The 13,722-nt window shown below is 58.6% G+C and overlaps 1 protein-coding gene across 9 annotated transcripts in view; it reads right to left on the bottom strand.

Moving 5' to 3' along the window:
• Window positions 1-13,722, bottom strand: part of HDAC7 (histone deacetylase 7) — a 36,781-nt gene that overhangs the window by 12,676 nt on the left and 10,383 nt on the right. For 5 of the 9 annotated variants that reach the window (XR_009736390.1, XM_061416329.1, XM_061416331.1 and 2 more), the window contains 11 exons: window positions 7,677-7,727; window positions 4,227-4,414; window positions 4,038-4,128; window positions 3,619-3,730; window positions 2,712-2,827; window positions 2,417-2,542; window positions 1,988-2,079; window positions 1,704-1,799; window positions 1,386-1,566; window positions 1,006-1,202; window positions 608-781 (listed from right to left, as the gene is read on the bottom strand). Coding sequence is in view for 8 of the 9 variants with exons in the window: in XM_061416329.1 (XP_061272313.1) it covers window positions 608-781; window positions 1,006-1,202; window positions 1,386-1,566; window positions 1,704-1,799; window positions 1,988-2,079; window positions 2,417-2,542; window positions 2,712-2,827; window positions 3,619-3,730; window positions 4,038-4,128; window positions 4,227-4,414; window positions 7,677-7,727 (1,424 nt within the window). In the remaining variant the exon portion in view is untranslated. Of the gene's footprint in view, window positions 1-607; window positions 782-1,005; window positions 1,203-1,385; window positions 1,567-1,703; window positions 1,800-1,987; window positions 2,080-2,416; window positions 2,543-2,711; window positions 2,828-3,618; window positions 3,731-4,037; window positions 4,129-4,226; window positions 4,415-7,676; window positions 7,728-11,763; window positions 13,380-13,722 lie in introns of those variants that run through there. The other 4 variants (XM_061416330.1, XM_061416336.1, XM_061416333.1 and 1 more) reach the window with 3 other exon arrangements.

Raw genomic sequence — 13,722 nt, 5'->3', positions numbered from 1 at the left:
GCAGACCCAGGGAGAAGGCGGCCATCTACAAGCCGAGGGAAGAGGCCTTCCTTCACAGGGCTCAGAGGGAGCCAACCCACCAACACCCCGATTTCAGACCTCTAGCCTCCAGAACTGTGGGGAAAGGAACACCTGCTGTTTAAGGCACACACTTTGTAGTACTTGTTACACGAGCCCCAGCAAATGAAGACTCCATGGCTTGACTCGTTCAGTTGAAGGGCCAAGCCTGGCTCTGCCCCACCTCCTGCCCTAGCACCTTCCTGGAAACAGTACTAACAGTCACAGGGGAGAAGTCCTAGAGCGGGAATGCATGAGGCTCCATGAAAGACCAGTTTCACCACTGGAAAGGGACATGGCTTCAGCCTGAGGCTGGAAGGCTGCTGGAGGTGCACGTACATGTATGTGTGTATGAATGCACGTATGCATGTGTGTGAATGCGTGTATGCCTGCGCGTGTGTCTGTCTGTACCTCAGTGTGGGTTTGGCAGAAGAACCATGGTCCCAGAGCTGTCCCCTGCACTGACGTCCTATCTCCCTCCCTTCCACCATTACCAGGCCCCAGAGTCTCCTGACTCTACCTTCTGAGAGGCCCCTGGGCCTGACCATACCTGCTGGTGCTGCTGGAGAGGAACAGGGCCTCTGGCCTCCTGCTGCCCATGGCTGGACTCCCTATGTTCCAGGCCATCATCCCGAAGTGGCCCCACGCTCCCACCATCCGTCTCGAGGTCCTCAGCTGAGGGTATCTGCCGCAGTCGGGGCTTCTCACTCGGCTTGGCTGACCTCTAGGGGTGGGGGAGATGTCTACTGAGGAGACATGCTATGGCACAGGACGTGAGGTGGGGAGTGGTGGTTGGGGCCAGATCGTCCTGCATCCCGCTGAGACTCTAGTGGTCACACAGCCCCGGGCCCCACACATCCCCTCTCTGGCCCTGCCCGCCCTGAGTCTCCCTTCTTTCAACCCCAGTTCAGCCACCCCTCACTGCCTCCCCTACCCCGTCCCCCTCACCTTGATCAGCTGGACGTGAGGTTTGAGCCGCTCCAGGCGGGGCTGCAGGGGCCCCAGCAGTGAGGGGGTAGTGGCGCTTGGGGGCAGGGGCTCTGAGCGGGTCCGGCTCAGTGGCCGGTGGAGGCCTGATCCAGAGGGCCGCTCGGTGGTCAGTAAGGACTGGGCAAAGTGGAAGGGCAGTGGCCCAAGCCCGGGCACTGGAAAGAATGGGGTGGGGGGCATAAGGAGGAGACCACAAGGAAGAGTGGAGGGAAGCCAGGGTGGAGGGTGAGGCGAGCCAGGGACTCAGCAGCAAGACGCACAGGAGGACGGGACCCTGGCCATGCTTGGCCCTTGGCAGGGTGCTGGGATCCAGCCCTTCTGGAGAAGCTGGGACTCACCAGTCAGCAGAGGGGTGTGAGTCACTGAGGGATCCAGGAGGAGAATGGGCTGCAGGCGAGAGGGCAGGGGGCCCCCAGCCTCGGGCTCCAGGCCATGGGGCAGGAAGAGGTGAGCATGGGGGTTCCCCAGGACTGGGCCCCGAGGGCCCAGAGTCGCATGGGTCCTGCGGTCACCATCAGCCTGCGGGAGAGTGGGGGAACGTCACTGGCGAGAAGACCCTGGTGGGGAGGACAGTGAAGGCCAGGGGCGGGGTGTAGGAGAAGGAATAGAGAGATCTCAGGGTGTTTGGGGTGGGGGAGGGCGCCTCAGCCACTCACCCTGGCAGGGGCGGGCAGCCCCAGTGTGATTGTGGGCAGCAAGGCGAACGGGGCCAGAGAGGTCTCCTGCAGCCGCAGCCGCTGGCCCAAGAGCGCCTGCCATGGGAGCAGGGCAGGGGTCACCGGTTCCAGACCTCCACCCCTAGGCGCACCTTCCCCGGAACACCCCCAGAGGCTTGGGTGGGGGCTGCCCAGATGCTGAAGCCCCAGCCTGGCCGGGCTGCCTGCTGAGGACCGCTGAGCCCCAGAGATGCCCCGGGGCGCCCAGCCTGCCAAGGCCTTACCTCGGAGCCCAGGACGGGGTTGGGGCCATGCTCGCTGTCGTTGGGGGAGCTGCACCCTGATGCCGGCGTGCTGCTACTACTAGGGGAGGAGTCTGAGGGTTGGGGAGAGGGGGGTGCTCAGTTAGGAGCCAAGAGTGGCTAGGAGGGGGCCAGGAACAAGCCCTTTCCGCTGTGGATGGGCTCTGCTTCCTGCTTTCTTCCAGAAGGACAGGAAGGCCACCACCAGCCTCCAGCACCTCTGAACACTTGGTTTTTTTAAGATGCCCCTTCTTTTGGTCAGACGTCAGATTAGCCAATGGAGCAAAAGCTGGGTTCAGCCCCAACTCACCCCCTGGCAAGTGTGTAGGGCACCCTGTGACAACCACCCACAGGGGCCCTGGGGGAGGGCACCAGGCCTGCCTGCCACCCACCCACCCTGCCGGGCCTCACCGCCGAGGGTCTCTGCTGGCCGCCGACGGAGGCTGGGAGGGGCGCTCTCCTTCCGCAGTAGCGGGTTCTTCCTCCGCTCCAGGGACTTCTTGGGCTTGTAGCGCAGCTTCAGGTTGGGCTCGGAGACTGCAGGAGCGCCGGGATCACTTGGTGCACGCCCACCCGGTCTCTGCCCTAAGCCCTCCCTCCAGCCTTCTCTGAGACAGGCAGGAGAAGGCAGTACCCCTCCCTGACCCTCTCCCAAGGCTCTTCCCCCTTAGCCCCTCTAGAGGTCCCTGCTGGCCTGTCCACGCACCTGTCTTGCGCAGAGGGAAGTGTTCTGGAGGGTCGCAAGGCAGGCTGGGAACAGGAGGCAGGAAGCTGCTGAGCATGGAACGGGCAGCTCCCTCCGTCTCCAAGGGCTCGAGAGTTCTGTGGAGTGAGCACCAAGGCTGCTTCAGAGGGGCAGGGATGCCCAGAGGCGTAGCAGCCACCTCCTTCCACCCTTTGGGACCTGTCGGGGAAGGCAGCGGGGCTTCCCAGGTGGCGCTAGTGGTAAAGAACCCTCCTGCCAATGCAGGAGACATGAGATGTGGGTTCGATTCCTGGGTTGGGAAGATCCCCTGGAGGTGGGCATGGCAACCTACTCCAGTATTCTTGCCTGGAGAATCCCATGGACAGAGGAGCCTGACGGGCTACAGTCCATGGGGTCACAAAGAGTCGAACACGACTGAAGCGACTTAGGATGCAGGCATGCTGGAGTGGCAGCAGCCAGGAGGGCCAGGCGGAGTGCATGGCCAGTATGAACAGGGGCCATCTCCAGGGGGCAGTACTGGGCCACCCATCCTGATCTGTCCTTAGGAGCCATGGTCCCAGACAACAAAGGGAGGAAGCTGTTCTAAGAATCTGGATATTTCTGTGCTTAGGGGAAGATACAGAGGAGAAAACCAGCGTGGTGTGCGTGAGAGAGTGTATGTGGGGGGAGGAGAGGCTTGTAGGGAAGAAGGGCCTCAGGCGGGGTGAGGAGAGATAATTAAAGGCCAGAGGAGGGCAGGTATCAGCTGGGAGAGAGGGTCGGAGAGGCACTAGGATTAGAGGTGAGGGGTGAGGATTAGGTGAAGGGCAGCTGAGAGCAGCGGTCTGCGTGTGCTGTGTGCTCATTGGCGGACATCCGGAGGGGGGCGTGTCAAGGACACAAGGAGTCGGGGCGGAGAGGGAGTTACCTGTAGGGAACGCTGGGGCTATTAGGATGAACCGTTCTCTCTAGGGCCGCCTGTTGTTTCTTCAGAATCACCTCTGCCAGCTTCTGCTTGACCACACTGCTGGCTACGGCACCTGCAGGGGTGGAAATTATGAGTGGTTTGGGGGGTGGATGGGTGGGTGGCCTCCCTGGAACGTTTTCTGCCCATTGCCCTGATCACGCCCCCCGTGCCCCAGACTAGGCTTCCCAGGGCCCCTTTATGCAACAGCCAAGCCTGAGGCTACACCCCTTCTGTGAAGCCCGCGGGTCCCCCTTCACTTCCTCCCACGTTCACCCCCAGTGCCTGGCAGGCAGAGAGCGACCCCGACTGGAGCTGGCATCCTCCTTCCCCCCGCCCACACGGGGGGCCGTGGACACGCCGGGGGAGGCTTCCACCCTTACTTCGCTTGCTCTTGTCCTTATTGAGAAGCTGCCGCAGCTCTTGTTCCTGCTGCCCCATCTGCAACTCGGGCATCGGCGTGTCCATTGAGAGCTGTGGGGAGGGGGCGAGGAGTTGAGGACAGAGGTGGAGGCTGAAGGGAGGGCGGGGCCGCGTCTGGGCTTGAGGCTTGGTGGGAGCTCTAGCTTTACCCGCATGGGCTCTGCCGAGCGCTGGGGCTGCAGGCCCGCCAAGAAGAGGTGGTGGTGGAGGCGCTGGGGGTGCTGCAGGGCCAGCAGTGTGGGCTCCGGCGGGGGCTCCACCGGGGGCCGCTGGCCCACCCGCAGGTCCATGGGCTGGGGCTGAGGGCCTGGCGTGTCTGCGCGGGGCCTGGGCCAGCCTGAGGGCGCACAGAGAGGGCAGGGTGAGCGGGAAAGGCCCGCAGGTGAGCGGTTACCTAATCCGCCTCCTTCAGACTCACTTGACAAGGCACAACACCCTCCAGGGGCCTTCCCCTTGGGGGCCCTCAGCACAGTCCTGCAAGGTAGGTATTTTCAATTCTGTTTCACCCGTGAGAAAGGAGGTCATATATACCATGCCGTTAGTCTATCGCTGGTGGTGGTGAGCTGAGCCTTTTGACCCCAAGTGTAGTTTTCTACTAAATATATTGCCTCTCCAGGCCACGGTTGGGGGCTGTGGGATTTAGGAATGGGCTGAGTACCCTTTAGTGATACATCCTGGGCCCTGACCTCTCCTTCCCTTCTTCCCCACTGGAGGAGGATTGGACACACATGCCCTCTGATAAACTGATCTCAAAAACAGCGATAGGACAGGCAGTTCCCTTTGTTCTGTCTCCAAGCCCAAAGGGCACCCCAGGCCCTCAGTTGCCATCCTCCCTACTTTATCCCAGGTCACAGGATAAAGAAGAGGTGCCTCAAACCCACAGCCAGCCCTGGCTAGCACCCTAGGCCTACACAAGGCCCAGGTGCCCAGGGAGCTCCTAGGTACCCTCACACCAGCTCTGGGCCAGGCGTGGCAAGGACGGCAGCTTCAGGGCCTCTTCTCAAGTGTCCCCTGCACCCACACCAGGAGCACCCTGCCAAGGCCATGGACGCAGGGGCTATATATAACCAGTTGCCAGACTAGGTCCCACGCCAGCACCGCCAGCTGTGCCAGGCTGCGCTCAGCAGCCAGACATTCCCAGTTATCCTAGAAAGGAGGTCACAGGTGGGGCTGGGAGCAGGTGAGATCACACAAGCGGAGGAAGCTTTTCAGAGAGGCTTCCTTCAGCTAATGCAGTGCTGGGCATCCCCTATGGCGGCAGCCATGGGCTGTCTTCCAGGCCTGCATTGAGGAAGACTGGAAGGCGCTGGGGCAAAGACCAGCCAGGGACTCAGGAAACACAGCCTCCAGGTCCAGCTGAACCATTATCTTAACATCTACAGCACATGTGCCGACTTGCTGCAAACCCTTTCACCTCATCACCCTGGGGCCCTGGGAGGGAGCTACTACTATTCCCACAGGAAGAAACTGAGGCTCAGGTGAAGGGACCTGGTCAAGGCCACCAGCCCAGGGCACAGTGAGCTCAGGTTCTGTCCTGCTGAGACCGGCGCTCTGGCTCCATTTTCCCCTCCACTTTCAGGAAGTCGCCTCCCCTGTCTTTCACCCCAGGATGGGTTTCTCGCTGGAGAAAGGCAGAGGGGCTTGCAGTAGGTGGTCACTAAGTGGTACCCGCTCTTATATTCTCTGACTGTGAGATGGAGACGAGAGAGGAGCAGAGCAGGGAGGTGCCTGTACCATTCTCTGGATGTTAAGAGACCAGAGTGGGTGGCTGGGCACCCAGATACTGACAACAGCAGGCAATGCACCACTTTGATGTCCCCACTTCTTGCTCATGCCTCCACTCAGGGACCCCAAAGTCTCATTCTGGGTTGAGTTTGGGCTTCTGATGCCACTGCGCTGCTGCCCCAGGAAAGGTCTCAGTCCTCTCATGGCAGGTGTCCTGGCTTCCTGGGGGGACTCCCTCAGTGATGCACGAGGGTCCTCAGGGCAGGCCCCCTGGACTTGCGGCCAGCAGCTTTGGCCGCACAGACTGGGAGCAGCCCATTCCTCTCTCCCTCACTGCCTCAGCCTCCAGAGCACAGGCTGCTGGAAAGGTGGGAGGGGGTCTGCCTTCAACCCTGGGAACCCCTCTCAGGGTGAATTAGCATTTGAGGGTCTCCACAATCTGGTGCTAAGCTGGTCTCTCCCCACCTTGTCTCCCACATCTGAACACGGACCCTCTATCTAAGCCATCAGCTCATGTGCAGCCCATGTCTCATCACAAACCATGTACCTTCCGTCCTCTGAGCTTTTGCTCACAAAGTCCCCCCGCTGGTGCTGTCTTCACCCCTCAATTCCACTTTTCTAGATCTTGCCAGACTTCCAAGCCTTGCTGGAGTCTTTCCCCTTTCCTGAAGCCAGCCCAGGGTCCCGTGTCCAGCCCTCCTCTGGATTTCCATCATGCTGGTGGTTCTGTCCCCTGAAACCACCAGCGAGGCAGGTACCAAATCTGAGCTAAGCTCCAAGGGCAGGGACTTGGTTCTCCCTATGGCTCACTATCCCAGCACCTAGAACCAGGACCTAGCACATGACAGGCACTCAGCAAATACTGTCTGAATCAATAAATAAATCCCTATGTCCTCTGTGCCCTGGAATAGAGATGGAGTTCATTCATGCTTCTTTTTCCAATTTCTGTCTTTCAATGTTTAGAAAATCACACAGCCAGGAGGACTATATGACAGTAGGTGGTGAACTCAATGTTTCTTGAATGGATGGATGAATTCCTTAACCAGCTGCTGCCTCCTTTCACACAGATCACATACTACATTCTACCATTATTTCTCTTTTTATCTGTGTGTCTCATCTCCCCAGGTCTGCAAGCTTTCGACAGCTAGGACTGGCGCAAAGAGGACATGCCCTTCCTTTCTCGCTGCCCTAGGCTGGGTGTCAGGTGTGGAACCTGCACCCAGAAGGCCCTCAGTGGATCTGGTTGAAATGAAGGACAAAGCAGCCCTCAGTCCGTCCAGCCTCCCCAACCCCCCGCCCAACCATGGGTACATCCTAAACCATGGGCATCCACCCCCTCCCCGCCCAACACAGCCTGACAGCAGGGGGGGTGTGGAACGCTGAGAGGATCACGGAGGGGGGTCCTCGACCTCCACCCAAGTGCCACAAGGCATCTTCCCATCCTGCAAGGGCTGCTGTGCCCACCCCGCAGGGCCAGCGTGAGGACCACAGAGCCAACAAACAAGAATGCACCCCCTCCCCAGAGGCCCCAAGGCAGGGACCTGAGCATAAATATTAGCTTCCTACTTGCCTTCCTGTTTCGCTGCCCCAGCGCAGACAAGGAGAGCATCCTGCCTTTCCTTTTCCTGTTGTGCTTCCCAGCTCTGGGGCCCGCCTGGATCCAGAATTGCCTCTCTTATCCCCCACCCTCACCTCTTCCCCACAAAACCCCAACTTTGCCCTGTCCCCCAGAACCCCAGTCTCCCAACTCTCTGGCCCATCCTCCAGCCACCCTGCTGAACCACCTTCTGTCCTTTTCAGCTCCTCACCCTCCTTTGTCCTTTCCAGCCTCATCTTCTATTCCCCACCACACTCCCCCTACGGCATACTCTTACCTATGATGGGTGGGCTGGAGCAGGGGGCAGCCGGGCTCACCTGGGTCCCATCTGTACAGAGAAGAGAGATGGAGTGAATCAGCTGCCAGGAGAGGAAGGGCAGGGGAGGGAGAGGAAAGAGGTCTAAGCCAGGCAGGCTGCCTGCCTGTCCAGGAGGCCCCACTCCAGCCCGAGCATGCCAAAACCTGGCACCTCCACCGGAAGCTAGCCAGAAAGTCAAGATCCCACCCCATTCCTTTCCTCGAACTCCCATGCCGCTTAAGAGTGATCCCCAGCTCCATCTTCCTCATCTGATCTATCAAGTGGCTGAGATATCTCGCTCTACTGGAGCTCAGTCCTGGACAGGAAACTCAGGTGGTTCATTTACCCAGCAGTGTCAGGCTTCCCTGAGGTGCCCAGCCTTCTCTGGGCAGCCGAAGCAGGCTCCCAGAGTTGGAAGGGGAAGGAGAGGGCTGAGGGGTGAGGCGGACAGCAGGCTGGTGAGACTGCCCTAAGGACGCCTGGAGGGAAACAAGGGGAAGGGAGAGCAGGACTGAAAAGGGAGCTGGGCCCCCCTCCACAGTTGGGGAGGGATTAGGTCATGGCCTGGAGGTCAGGTCAGATCTGCTGGGAGCTGCGAAGGGGTGGATCTGGAATGCACAGCTCGAGGACCCCATAAGAGGAACCCCCTCTTCCTACTGCCCCATCCTGGGTCTTGCAGCCTCTGTGCCCCCAGAGAAGGGAATCGCTCAGCCTCTGTTTCACGGATAACCTGAAAGAAGAAGTCTTTCCTTCTGGAAGTGGCCACCTCTCCCAGACTCCTCGGTCCAGCTCAGGATCCCCAACCCCACCTCCATCCAGTTCAGAGCCCATGGAATCCCACGGTAGGGCAGTCAGCAGCAGAGAGGCCTATGGGAGCCCAGGGGCTGGCTGGGGTGGGGAAAGCTGAGTCCTGAGGCCACTCTGCCCTCCTGCTGTCCAGCTCAGGGCAGAGGGGACGGAGCTGGAGACCAGAGGCCTCCTGGAGGGGCAAGTGGAGGACATACAGAAGCCCTCCTCAGACCAGATTTGGGGCAGAAGGGGTGTTTTTCTGAAGGTCAGCTGGCAGGCACTGCTCTGTGGCCTAAGGGCAGCCTCAGTCATCTTTCAAAAGCTGGACAAGTAGAAGTCCCTGCAAGCAGGTGCCTGTCGGGGAGGGGCGCCTCTGGGCACAGAGAAAGAGACTCCCACCAACTGCCCCCAGATACTAGTGCCCCGTGCCCGGATGACATTTGGTAGGGAAATGTCACTCCACCTATTCAAATGCGGCCTATCCTCTCAAGTCCAGCCGGAGCCCATCTCCGCAGGAAGCTCCCCCTGACCCCCCATTCCTCACCTCCCCAAGCATCCACTTGGTACCCACCACCTCGACACTTCCGTAATCGGGGTCTCTACAGTGCCACTGGTGAGCTATGACCTAATACCTTGCTGGGCACATGGCAGACTGTTAGAAACTGGTGACTCGAACACATGACACTCTCCTGACCCCGTGCCTAGGACACGGCATGAGTATCTCTCAAGGTTTGTGAGCCTCAAGGAACAGGAGTGCAGGAGGCAGCCTCCTATCCCCAGAATGGGATAGCCCCCCACCCCGGGGCTCTCTCAGGACCTCGTTCTCTGAGACAGGCTTCAAAACTAGGCTCCCAGCTGCACGTCCAGAGACCATAGGGTCCTGTGCCTCCAGTCCCTGCTGCTGGGAACTGTCTCCTTCAGCCCTTGGTCCTTGCCTGAGGGCTGGCCAGCAGCATGCACTGTGGGGGCACAGCCAGCTTCTCTGCACCCCATTCCCCTGTAACCACGGGTTCTGGACACCATGCACCCTCTGGAGGGGACAAAACTAATGGCCCTGAACTCCGAAGTGTTTGTTACAGGGCTCAGAAGAGACATTCTGTGATGATGATATGATGTATACTCTGTTTAGGAAAGCTGGGTGTGTGTGTGCGTGTTTTGCCTACCAACAGGGGTGGATTTTAGAAGCAATGCCTGGAAAGAGCTCTGCTTCTCTCAAGCCCCTGGGTCCATGCTGAGAGACCAGGGGTTCAGAAGTGCCCAGAGCAACCGAGATAATTGTTAGGGAGCAGCTCTCCTGTGTCCCAGAGAGAAGAAAAGGCACCCGGTCAGCGGCTGACCTGAAACCACAAAGTAACCATCTGGCATCTCAGACTTGGGGATGAATTTGGGGGCCCTTCTCATCAGCCCCTCTCATAGTGCTATTATCACTAATTTGGGTGCAATCAGGAGTGAAATGTGGGCTTCCCTAGTGGCTCAGACAGTAAAGAATCTGCCTGTAATCCAGGAGACTGGGGTTCGATCCCTAGGTCAGGAAGGTCCCCTGGAGAAGGAAATGGCTACCCACTCCAGTATTCTTGCCTGGAGAATTCCATAGACAGAGGAGCTTGGCGGGCCACAGTCCACGGGGTCACAAAGCATTGGACACGACTGAGCGACTGACACTTTCACGTGTGAAATACAATCAGGAGTGAATGGACCCAAGAGATGGAAAACACAGCATAGATCTGGCCCTTTCCCACACTGCTCCCGGCCTGCGTGGACAGCTTTCATTTCTGGAATTCTGGTCACTCTCTATTCCTACCTTCTTTGGAGGCAACTGCAGTCAGGCTGAAGAGACGGTTTACCAGGTGCTGAAGTTTCCATCAAGTCACCTTCCCCAACTGGACACCTGATCTTACCCAGAAATTCTGCCCCAGTGGGTCCGCCCTGGCCCTCAGCCACCTCCAGGGTAGACACAAATGCAGCTCCCCCGTCCCCGAGCACCTGTACAAGCTGGCCTCCCGCTCCTCCCTTGTTTCCCCTTGGTCCTCACCTGCCCAGCAGATGTGACTGGAAACCTGAGCTCGGCCTGGCCACCTGCTCTCCCCGGTGCTGCCAGTCTTATGTCAGGGGAGGGAGCATGGCCATCCACAAGCCCCCTCTGAATGCTTTCCGTGTCTTTGTCAAAGCTGTGTCCCCCTCCCTGGTCTCCTGAGGAGTTGAAAAAGGAGGAGCAGCCAGACCCCTGCCCTGCAGGCACGAGGCGAAGCCCTGGGTCCAGGGCTGACTCTCCCCTTCTCCCTCCCGCAGCCCCCTCAGCTCAGGTCTGCCTCGCCAGACAAAGCTTGACTCCGCAGGGGGCTGGCAGAGAAGACAAAGCTGGGAGTGAAATGGCCACGAAGGTCCAAGAATCAATAAACAGAAGAGAGAACGTCACAGTTGCCCAACTGACAGAGTGAGGACTGTGTAGTGTTATGTTAGGAGCTGATGAGGCTTCAGAGATTGTGCAGGCAACACTCTCACTTCCCAGAGAAGGGAAAGAGAGAGGGGAGGGAGGGCTAGATCACAGTCACCCAGCGGGTCAGCGGTACAACCAGGCCAGACCAGTGCGGGGAGGAGAACCCAAGAAGTCGATCCCAAAAGCAGGTTCTAATTACCTCTCGATGAGGGCACTGGTCTTGGGCTCGAAGGAGTGGAAAAGTGATAAAACCTGACTTTTACTTTCAGGAGTTTCAACTCCAGACAGCCCAGGATTTTTTAAAAATTTAAAAGTATATGACTTGTAGACACTAAAAACATTTCAAAGAGCCCCCCAAAGTATGAAACTAGAAGTTTCTCACTCATCCAACTCCCTAGGACTTCCTTAGACTCAATTCCATTTAACAGTTTCTTATGTCCCTCTTCCAGAAATTCTCTTGCTACTTACTAATTCTATTGCTCATGATCTTGGCACCAAGCTGCTTATTACTCAGATTTATCCAGAACCCAGTGCGCTGCAAGCTGGATGGGAACTCCGGCCCCACGAAGTGAGAGAAGTAAGGGTCCGCAGCATGGAGGACGTTGGCTTTGAGGTTAGATAGTCCGGTGTTCACACTCCGACTCCCTCAGTGACTGGCAGGGACAGCCAGGGACACGCTGCAGCTTGGGCAAGGCTTGGCTGTGCCTCCGAAATTCAACAGTAAGAATATGGACCAGAAAGAGGTCATTTGAGATGAGCGACGCTGCACGTGAAGCACAGGGCACATGGCGGGTACTCCCCGCTAGGGTCGTGATTCATCCTGTTTGCCCCTGAACTCACCTGCAGCCGCCCTCTGGCATAAGCATCTCATCGTCTGGTCCCATCTGCGTTCTCCCCTCGTCTCTCAGTCCACTTGCTCCCAGATGCGTTCCTGTCCAGTCCCTTATCTCCTGACTCTCCCAACTCTTCTCTTTCTTCTCCATCTGAACTTTTGTAAACTAGCCATTTACTATGTGCCCTGTGTTTGCTAGTTCATCTGACCCTGATGACAAACCTATGTGGTGGTTACTATTTTTATCCCTATTATATAGATTAGTCAACTGAGGCCCAGCAGTATTAAATAACTCATCTGGAGGCACATAACAGGGAAGTGGCTAAGCTGGGACTTCAGCCAGACAAATGGGCTCCAGAATCCATGTTCTTAAGCAACACTCGTGGCTGCTTTTCCCCAGCACCTCGACTCTACAGGCTAGTGGGTGGACAGCGAATGCAGGACCTGGCTGGGCACAGGGAAAGATAAAAATCACACAGCTCCCAGGAAACCTGAACCAGCGGCAGACTCCAGTCCTGCTGCAGGTTAGAGGGCGGAAACTGCCTGTCTCATCTCTAGGCCCCGGTGAAGACAGTCCTCCCAGATCACAGATAAATACCAACTGCTGACTCTGCAGATGCCATGCCAAGCGATGATTTCGGACTATAGGTGGGAACAGGGGCTGGCAACTGACAAGGCGGGAACTTGGACGAGCACCGCCTTCATCTTCAGGCTCTCCGGCATCCTCCTTTGTCCCTTCCTTAGATGCTCCCAAGGGCCTCTGAGGCTTTCTCATTAGCGTCTCAAAGCAAGCTCCACCAGGCAGGCAGGAAGGCTGGCGGGCCTGGGGTGGAGGCTCCCAGGTGAGCGGCTGGGGACGCGGGCCTGCCCAGACAAAGGCCTCCAGTCAGGCCGAGGCGGGGGGCCCAAGCTCGAAGGCTCCGCAGCTATGCGGCAGGCAGGAGGCTGGATGTGAGGGCCGCAAGGCCGGCCCTCCACCTCCGCCTCCGCAGCAAGCATGCCCCTTTCCCCGCGCCTGGGGCCCTGGGGCAGCTATTTTTAGCTCTTGACACCTGGGTATTTTGCAGCCGCAGGATGTCCGGTTTGGAGTCTCTTTCTGGGAATCCCACATGCGGCTGTTGTAAACAGCCCCACGCAGCGGTGGCCTGCGCTGGGAGCGGGCACCCCCCTTTCTGCTGTTTGAGATGAATCAAACAGGAAGCAGATGTAACCATGGCAGCAGCAGCTTGAGCTCCCTGGGGGTGGGAAGGCGTCCTCTCTGGCTTCTTGTCCCTGCCCTGGGGTCCAGTCCCTTCTGTGGCCTCTCCTGGCGGATGGAGACCACCATGAGGCAGGGGAGCTGGGCCTTTCTGAGTCCTGAGGGGTTGGTGGTTCCTGGGACTGGCGCTCTCTGGGGCATCTCACTGCCCTCTGGCAAGGGAAAATGGGAGTCTCTCCAAACCCCGCAGCTCCCGGGGCCTCGGGGCCACTGCTCAGTCTCCCCTGGCTATTCTCTGTGGGACGGGGAGGGTAGAACCACTTGCTCAGGGTGTGTGGCATCTCAGCAGCAGGCTCCCCCCAGTCCCAGGCCAGGCCCCCTCGTCCAGACTGCCCTAAGCTTTCTCAGGTCCCAAAAGGCCTCAGAAACCAAAGTTGCCACTTACCCTCAGCCCTCTGCTCCAGGAGCACCAAGCCCTGAAATAGGAAGTTCACCACGATGTCTGCCCACCATCTGTCTTTCCTATTACAAGCAAAACAACCTGAGCAGTCGAGATGGGGCCCCCATCTGTAATTCGGGGAGAAGAGCTGAGTTTCTGTCAAGCTTCTGCCTTTGTCTCTTCCCCTCCCCCACCCCCTGGTGCCCCACTGAGACCAGCTGCTCCCTCTTAGCCGCCAGCCCCAGCCAGTCTTTCTCAAGGGCCAGCGCTTGCCCCAACAGGAAGCACGGTCACCGCCCTGGGGCTGTCTCAGGGCTGCTCCTTTCTCCC

This window comes from Bos javanicus, chromosome 5 (assembly GCF_032452875.1).
Source record: "Bos javanicus breed banteng chromosome 5, ARS-OSU_banteng_1.0, whole genome shotgun sequence".
Taxonomy (NCBI): Eukaryota; Metazoa; Chordata; class Mammalia; order Artiodactyla; family Bovidae; genus Bos; species Bos javanicus.
The sequence above is the reverse complement of the archived record's forward strand: the minus strand, read 5'-3'. Positions and strand labels throughout refer to the sequence as shown.